This window comes from Acanthochromis polyacanthus, chromosome 4, assembly GCF_021347895.1.
Source record: "Acanthochromis polyacanthus isolate Apoly-LR-REF ecotype Palm Island chromosome 4, KAUST_Apoly_ChrSc, whole genome shotgun sequence".
In the NCBI taxonomy this organism is placed as follows: Eukaryota; Metazoa; Chordata; class Actinopteri; family Pomacentridae; genus Acanthochromis; species Acanthochromis polyacanthus.
Genome location: NC_067116.1, coordinates 26,410,866 through 26,419,716, shown reverse-complemented (window position 1 = coordinate 26,419,716; position 8,851 = coordinate 26,410,866). Strand labels below are relative to the sequence as shown.

The 8,851-nt window shown below is 35.9% G+C and overlaps 1 protein-coding gene across 1 annotated transcript; it reads left to right on the top strand.

Annotated features, from left to right (window-relative positions):
• Positions 1–257: 257 nt before the first annotated feature.
• On the top strand, positions 258–6,361 carry pdzk1ip1 (PDZK1 interacting protein 1). The gene is made up of 4 exons (XM_051947360.1): positions 258–400; positions 2,698–2,815; positions 3,631–3,717; positions 5,524–6,361. The coding sequence occupies exons 1-4, from the start codon at positions 334–336 to the stop codon at positions 5,594–5,596; spliced, it is 345 nt and encodes a 114-aa protein (XP_051803320.1). The 5' UTR covers positions 258–333; the 3' UTR covers positions 5,597–6,361.
• The last annotated feature ends 2,490 nt before the right edge of the window (positions 6,362–8,851 follow it).

The following is an 8,851-nucleotide window of genomic DNA, read 5'->3' as shown; positions in this document are numbered from 1 at the left end:
TAAAGTCCCAGATTTAAAATGTAGATCTGGAAATTAGCATAATAGGTCTCCTTTGAAGTAAAGTCAGACTAAAGCATGTTGGCTGGATTTTTCCGTGTCACACATGTTCAGCCATGTGAAAGTAAAAAATTGACCATCATCATAGACAGAGCAAGCATTATAAAAGCTTTTCCCATGAATCCCTGTGTATCGTCAGTTTGAGTCAAACATTAACAGACCTGCAATGACCTGCTTGTCCACCAGCTACACCTGACACACTGATCTGCACTCAAACACTCTTTGTTTAACTCTGCTGCAGCTTCAGTTCCACCAGTCAGACGTCAATAGTCAGCGATGGAAAGAACGGCCACACTGGTTTGCTGTTTGCTGCTGGTTGTTGGAGGGGTGACGGCCCAGACAGGTACGAACTTCACAGAAACAAATCCTATGAAAACACAGAAGTACCAATCAGTCCAATGAAAACATTCAAGCAACTGTTTAAGCTGCAGTTAACATATTTACATTAACAATGAATCTGTAGCTTCTTTTCTTTGGTAATCATATTTAAATTGCCAAAAACACTTATTGTAATGTCAGTTTTGTGTGATCCACAGTCCAAAACAAAGATATTCAATTTTATGTAATAGAAAATAGAGAAAAACTTCAAAGATTCACTTTTTGGAAGCTAAAACAAGCAACTGTTGGCTTTATTCAAAGCTAAATGAATAGAAAGATGAATACAAAAATGTTAATCAGTGTCCTAGTTTGGGAATGTTAGCATGTAAAACCAGAATGTTTTAAACTTGCTTAGGAGGATTTAACAAAGCATACGATGGTGAAGCCAGTAAAGGAACAAGGAAGCAGCTTCTATTTTTCCCTACCATTAGAGGACAAAGAAACTGCTAATAAAAACACCACACAAGGGAGGAGATGTATTTTTTTTTAAAAATAACGTTGTTGTTGTAAGATCATATAATAACAACATGTCATAAAATATTTTACAATTCTATTTTGCTGAACCCTGGAATGTGAAAATATAGAAATAAAATAATAAGCTGAAACTCAAATACTTACACTGGAGTATTAGTATTTAATGCTTTCTATCTTTTTCACATTGCACTTGAAAAATATTAAATATTTAGTTTATTTGTTGTTAAGAAAAACAATAAAATGCCATAAATGAGTTATTAATTCACCTGTGTTTATTACTTCTGTGAACTAATTTAGTTTTGCAGATATAAATGAATTTCTGATATGAATTTACACATTGAAGTGAAATTAAGTTGTATCTTAAAAGATGCAATAAAATTGTTTTTAATAAACAGTGATGGAAATTCGGGGGTGTCACTCAAATAATAATGGCAGTAAATAACAGCTAAAAAAAATGAACGCAAAAAATAATGAAGAGATTAATTTACAAAGGAAATATTTGTCATTTGCAGCTCTGTTTCATACACTGAGGGTCATTTTACTTGTTAGAAATCTTAATTCATACAGATAATTGATGCTTTGATATTCATTTATTTTACATATTTGAGTTGAATTTGCCAAATCATAAGTTTTCCAAGGATTATCCTCAGTTTTTGTTCTAATATTTGGTAATATTTGGTAATATTTGCTAATTTTATTCAATTAAAATCTGCTAATTAACTGTCTGAACTCCAAGCAGTTTGTGGGTGCTTTTTGCTTCTGTCACATTTGTACCGTAAAACGGGGCTATAAGGGACAGCGGGGTAATAAGGGACATTTTTCTGGAAAATGTTTGAAATGTAATTCTGCGGTTTTTATGTTGAGCAGGATGCGGTTTTGTGTTGTTTTTATCAATTATCCATGAATTCTTAAAGAAATCTAGGTAATTTGTTTACAGTATATATGAATTGCTTAAGGGCTGCACAGTGGAGTGCAGCAAGAAGATCCCCGGTTCAAATCCTGGGGTGGTCCTGGGATCTTTCTGCATGGAGTTTGCATGTTCTCCCTGTTCATGCAGGGTTTTCTCCTGGCACTCTGGCTTCCTCCCACAGTCCAAAAATATGCTGAGGTTAATTGGTTACTCTAAATTGCCCGTAGGTGTGAATGTGTGATTGTGTGTCTGTATATGTAGCCCTGCGACAGACTGGCGACCTGTCCAGGGTGTCCCCTGCCTTCGCCCAAGTCAGCTGGGATAGACTCCAGCACCCCCCGCGACCCGAGTGAGGATAAAGCGGTGTATAGAGAATGAATGGATGGATGGATGAATTGCTTAAAAAACAAGATGGGTGCTCTATCAATTACTATAAAAGAAAGTTCTTTATAGGACAAATATGTCCCTGTGTATATGTTTGTGTTGGTTTGTGAGTGTAACTGAAAGAGGAATGCTGATGGGATATGAAGCATTATCAGTAGTTGCATGCTGTTGGATGAATAATAAAATAAGATGCTTTTTTCAGTTCTTACAATCGTAAATCTGACTCTTGAGGAGTCAGTGCCTCACCAGCCATGAACCTCACTGCACGTCACTGAAATTTTAAAAAGAAATATGTCAATTACAGTGATTTTGATGAAGTATCATGTTTTCCATTTGCTTTCAGTTAACTTTCACAATGCTTTTTAAAAAATGTTACCATTTCTGGCTAATAAATGGTATGATTTTGGTTTTGGGGTTCACTAAATTAAAGCAGAACCCATATATGACAGGAGATGCTCACTTGACATCTGACCTTTGACTTCTATGTGTTGCAGGTTCTCCTGCGAGGCTGCTGCCTCAGTGGGGGGTTGGCCTCCTCGCTGTCGCTGGCTTCCTCTTCCTCAGCTTCGTCGTGCTGCTGGTGAAAAAGGCCTGGTTTGAGAACCCCAACAGGTCCGTCAGTGTTCCAAATGTTCTTTTTTTTTCTTCTGTGTTAATCATTTCTAAGGACAGCACACATTAATTAATCAGCAGTTCTGTAAATATCCTAGTATTAACTATCTGTCTAATTTTTAACTGCAGTTCTTGGGTAACATGTTGTTAAAACCACTAAAGAAGGGAAACAGATGAACAAAGTCAATGATATAATGTAGAGCTAAAAAACACACACACCCACACAAAATAATTTCTCATTTTTTTCACTTTAATGTTTATTTGAATTGCTGCCTTGTTTGTTATTATTATATATTTTTATTTTTTTTAGTTACGAGTATTCATCATGCCACGTTTAAGTTTAAAGTTACTTAAGGATTTTCTTTATCAGCCACTTTATACTTTGTACTTTTTGCTCTAATATAATTATATGATTTACCTTACCTGTTAATCTTTACTAATGAAAGTTTATAAGATCCATGGCTGAAATTATCAGTTCATTAATCAGTGATTAATGTTGGTCCACATGTCTGATTCTCAGTGTAGCAATGATGAAACTTATTGACAATGTGATTAACTTGGCAGAGTAACGGTTATTATTACACTGAAGGTCAGTTTTAGCCTTAAACTGACAAACAAAGATGCTGCTGATCTTGATAAAAACAATAATTTAAAGTTGAACTAAACTGGTACGTTTATCTTCAACATCTCATTTTCAGATATTTTATACAGAAAACTCAGTTTTTCACTCTTCTGCAGATTTAAAGAAATGATTCTGATATACATCCTCATGCATGGAATCTAGAGTTTTGATCCCCCCCCCCATCTGTGTGCAGGAGGAGGAGGAACAGTGTAGACTCCTCTGTGAGACCCAATGACTTTGCCATGAACGACACCTTTACGACAGATCTGAGGGACAGCAGGTAAGAATGTCTGCACAAAACACCCAGCAGAGCATTTTTTATTATTGAGAGCTTGCTACACTGTATACATTTTACATTTATATTTTAGGTGCTAAATAATCTTTATTTGTATCCATGCTTTCTTGCACACGAAACCAAATCATGAGTTCAGATTAAGCTTTATTGTCATTACATGCAAGTACTGGAACAATGAAGTTCAGTTCCAATCAAAAGTACCAAATAAAAAAAGACCAAACCTGTTCTGTCAGTATAGTATAAGAGAAACTGTGAAAGTTAAAACTGTGTCAAAACTGAGATAAAAGACAAATATAATTAAAAGTCACATTAAATCAAAATAGGATCACAGATCAGATGAATCCTTCCTAATTCTGTAGCACTCTGTATTTCTGGGTTTCATCCCCTGGAAAATAAAGACAGGGAATATTTTACACACAAAACTTGATCATTTCTAATAAGGAAAACTATAGTGTGATGTGTTGTAGTATGATATCAGGAGTCGTGGTATAGTTTGATGAGTCGTAGTATAGTGAGTGGACGTATAGTATGCTGAGTCATAGTATAGCATGGTGAGTCGTAGTATGATACCATGAGTCATAGTATAGTTTGACAAGTCATAGTATAGCATGATGACTCACAGTATGGTATGCTGAGTCATAGTATAGTTTGACAAGTCATAGTATAGCATGATGACTCACAGTATGATATGCTGAGTCATAGTATAGTTTGACGAGTTGTAGTAGAGCATGATGACTCACAGTATGGTATGCTGAGTCATAGTATAGCATGGTGAGTCGTAGTATGATACCATGAGTAATAGTATAGTTTGACGAGTTGTAGTATAGCATGATGACTCACAGTATGGTATGCTGAGTCATAGTATAGCATGGTGAGTCGTAGTATGATACCATGAGTAATAGTATAGTTTGACGAGTTGTAGTATAGCATGATGACTCACAGTATGGTATGCTGAGTCATAGTATAGTTTGACGAGTCGTAGTATAGCATGATGACTCATAGTATGGTATGCTGAGTCATAGTATAATTTGACGAGTTGTAGTATAGCATGATGACTCACAGTATGGTATGCTGAGTCATAATATAGCATGGTGAGTTGTAGTATAGTATGGTGCGTTGTAGTATGATATCAAGTCAAAGTATAGTATAGTATGATGAGTCGTAGTATGAATTCATGATTTGTAGTATAGTGACTCAAAGTATAGCATGGTGAGTCATAGCATGATGAGTTGTAACATGGTATAGTGTGTTGTAATATTACGTATAGCACAATGTCTTGTAGTATAGTCTGGATTGATGTAGTATAGTATAATATATTGCAGTATAAAGTGTTGCACTACAGAATGATGTGTCATAGTCTAGTTTATGGTGTTGTAGTATAGTATGTGGTGAGTTGTAGTACATTATTATGTGTTGTCGTGTAGTATAGTCGTAGGGCTGTATATATATTTGTTGGTTACTGCCAATACACAAATTGATTCATTAAATTAGTTTCCTTCCTTCTTTTATATACTGATGATTCGTTAAATTTATTTTTGATGCATCGTGTTTTAAGAGATTTTAATATGCATGTAAATTTATAATTGGCAAATGTCCTGGAGACAAAGTACTATGTTCAAATATATTACTGTTAGCTCAATTTGCACAGCATTCAAATTTTTCTAATAAAGTGTGTGTGTGTGTGTGTGTGTGTGTGTGTGTGTGTGTGTGTGTGTGTGTGTGTGTGTGTGTGTGTGTGTGTGTGTGTGTGTGTGTGTGTGTGTGTGTGTGTGTGTGTGTGTTGGGACTAAGGATCAAAGCTGATGTGAACACCTATGACAACCTGGTGATTGACATCTCTGAGGAAAAACTTACCGCAATGTGACCACCCAGTACGGACCTTACTGCCTGTTTGTCACCTGTTGTCCACCAGCAAGTCCAGACAGACAGAAAACACACACGAAGTGATATTTAATGGAAACTTTGTTATTGTTCTGTTGCTCCTGTCTTCTCAAACTGAATGAGTGTACCGTAAGATATTGTATCTGTGACTGATTTTTCTTGTTTTTCCTTAATCCTGAAATGTAGCAAAGTGATAAATAATTTAATAGAAAGTGTGAGGTTTTCTGAATCAGTAGTGATTGTTAGTGAATCTGATTGTCAACATATCTGTTACTGTAATATGTGACTTAACTTAATGTCTGACCCTTGAGTTGATTAATAAGTTGTCTTATCCAACAAACGTGCTGTGTCGGCTCTCATTACTGGTAAATGAAGCAATGGCTTGTGATTAATAATTAAACATTATGGCGGCAAAGTCTAAATGGATAGAAGAAAAACAGCCAAAAGAACGTAAGGTTCAGGTGCACTGAGAAAGAAAGGTCTTAAATTTAACTTACAAAGTCTTCAATATTTCTTCTTGCTTGCTGTAGGTGCAAATGTTAGATATAAAATGCTTCCGTCAGTGGTAAATTTGAATAAGTGCATTTACTGAATATATGTAAATATAGAGATATTTGTGCTACATACTTACTACAGTATATTCTTTCACTTTACTAGTAATTCCTGTCTGCTGCATTGCAGATGGAAATGTTGTACTTTGTACTATATGCCCACACTTAGTACATCTGAATAAATTAATGAAAATAAATTGTTTCATAATCATTTATTTATTAAATATGTTTGTGATTCAAGATTTATTGAACAGATCATATCAGACATCAGATACACTATCATGTCGCACTATACTACATCACATCACACTATACTTACGTAGGGCTAAAGTGATGTTAGGAAAAAGTGACATGTGATATGAGGAATACCGGTTACACATTCTCAAAGCTTGTTAGCACCTTCTGCCTGATTCATAGCGGGTCAGGATCCAGTTGGTTGGACTCTGCTGGGCCCCGTAGATGAGACTCTGGTGTGCTGGACTTAGCTGGAGTGTGCTGTGTGTTGTTGGAGCCATGTGGGACTGGAGGCTCTCTGTTGGCTGCTGTCTTTCACCAAACATCCAGATGTTGTGCCAGTCCAGGTGAATGTAGTCATATGTCAGAATGGGGTGATTCATTCATGACTTTGTCCAGTGCTGCACATTGTAGCATAAAACTACACATTGCTTTACTGTATTTAAATTATTTCATTGATATTTTCAATTGTTTAAAAGAAAATTATGTGTTTTAAAGATTCAAAAATGGCATGTACACACGTGGACAAAATTGTTGGTACCCCTCAGTTAAAGAAGGAAAAACCCACAATTCTCACTGAAATCACTTGAAACTCACAAAAGTAACAACAAATAAAAATTTATTGAAAATTAAATAATCAAAATCAGCCATCACTTTTGAATTGTTGATTAACATAATTATTTAAAAAAACAAACTAATGAAATAGGGCTGGACAAAAATGATGGTACCCATAACTTAATATTTTGTTGCACAACCTTTTGAGGCAATCACTGCAATTAAACGATTTCTGTATTTGTCAATGAGCGTTCTGCAGCTGTCAACAGGTATTTTGGCCCACTCCTCATGAGCAAACAGCTCCAGTTGTCTCAGGTTTGATGGGTGTCTTCTCCAAATGGCATGTTTCAGCTCCTTCCACATATGTTCAATGGGATTCAGATCTGGGCTCATAGAAGGCCACTTTAGAATAGTCCAACGCTTTTCTCTCAGCCATTCTTGGGTGTTTTTGGCTGTGTGTTTTGGATCGTTGTCCTGTTGGAAGACCCATGACCTGCGACTGAGACCAAGCTTTCTGACACTAGGCAGCACATTTCTCTCCAGAATGCCTTGATAGTCTTCAGATTTCATCGTACCTTGCACACTTTCAAGACACCCTGTGCCAGATGCAGCAAAGCAGCCCCAAAACATTACTGAGCCTCCTCCATGTTTCACCGTAGGGACAGTGTTCTTTTCTTCGTATGCTTGGTTTTTGAGTCTATGAACATAGAGTTGATGTGCCTTACCAAAAAGCTCCAGTTTGGTCTCATCTGTCCAAAGGACATTCTCCCAGAAGCTTTGTGGCTTGTCAACATGCATTTTTGCAAATTCCAGTCTCACTTTTTTATGAGTTTTTTTCAGCAGTGGTGTCCTCCTTGGTCGTGTCCCATGAAGTCCACTTTGGCTCAAACAACGACGAATGGTGCGATCTGACACTGATGTACCTTGGCCTTGGAGTTCACCTTTAATTTCTTTGGAGGTTGCTCTGGGCTCTTTGGATACAATTCCAACGATCCGTCTCTTCAATTTGTCATCAATTTTCCTCTTGCGGCCACGTCCAGGGAGGTTGGCTACTGTCCCGTGGGTCTTGAACTTCTGAATAATATGAGCCACTGTTGTCACAGGAACTTCAAGCTGTTTAGAGATGGTCTTATAGCCTTTACCTTTAAGATGTTTGTCTATAATTTTTTTTCGAATGTCCTGGGACAATTCTCTCCTTCGCTTTCTGTTGTCCATGTTCAGTGTGGTACACACCTTTTCACCAAACAGCAGGGTGACTACTTGTCTCCCTTTAAATAGGCAGACTGACTGATTATGAGTTTGGAAACACCTGTGATGTCAATTAAATGACACACCTGAGTTAATCATGTCACTCTGGTCAAATAGTTTTCAATCTTTTATAGAGGTACCATCATTTTTGTCCAGGCCTGTTTCATTAGTTTGTTTTTTTAAATAATTATGTTAATCAACAATTCAAAAGTAATGGCTGTTTTTGATTATTTAATTTTCAATAAATTTTTATTTGTTGTTACTTTTGTGAGTTTCAAGTGATTTCAGTGAGAATTGTGGGTTTTTCCTTCTTTAACTGAGGGGTACCAACAATTTTGTCCACGTGTGTAATTTTTTAACAACAGACTTTCTGTTTTGTTAAATTACAGACAATATTAGTCATCCATATCAAAAATATGTATTTTTACAAATAGTAATGTGTCCTTTTACAGTGTTTAATCAATGAATTAATAAAAAAATTATGAATTATTATGAATTACAGTTTTACTGTGTTTCAAATAATCTAAAAACATTATTATTTATTAGACATTTGCTGTTATTTTCACCATATTTAGAGTTTGTAAGAATTATACCGTTTTTTCTTCCTCCATTGTTCCCATATTTTTATTGGTTTTTTTTGCAGGATTTTA

Excerpts from the sequence above, each read along its gene's own strand:
- pdzk1ip1 (XM_051947360.1), top strand. The coding sequence starts at position 334 with ATGGAAAGAACGGCCACACTGGTTTGCTGTTTGCTGCTGGTTGTTGGA. Across the intron at positions 2,816-3,630 it reads TGGTTTGAGAACCCCAACAG|GAGGAGGAGGAACAGTGTAG; the intron begins GTCCGTCAGTGT and ends ATCTGTGTGCAG. Across the intron at positions 3,718-5,523 it reads ACAGATCTGAGGGACAGCAG|GATCAAAGCTGATGTGAACA; the intron begins GTAAGAATGTCT and ends GTTGGGACTAAG.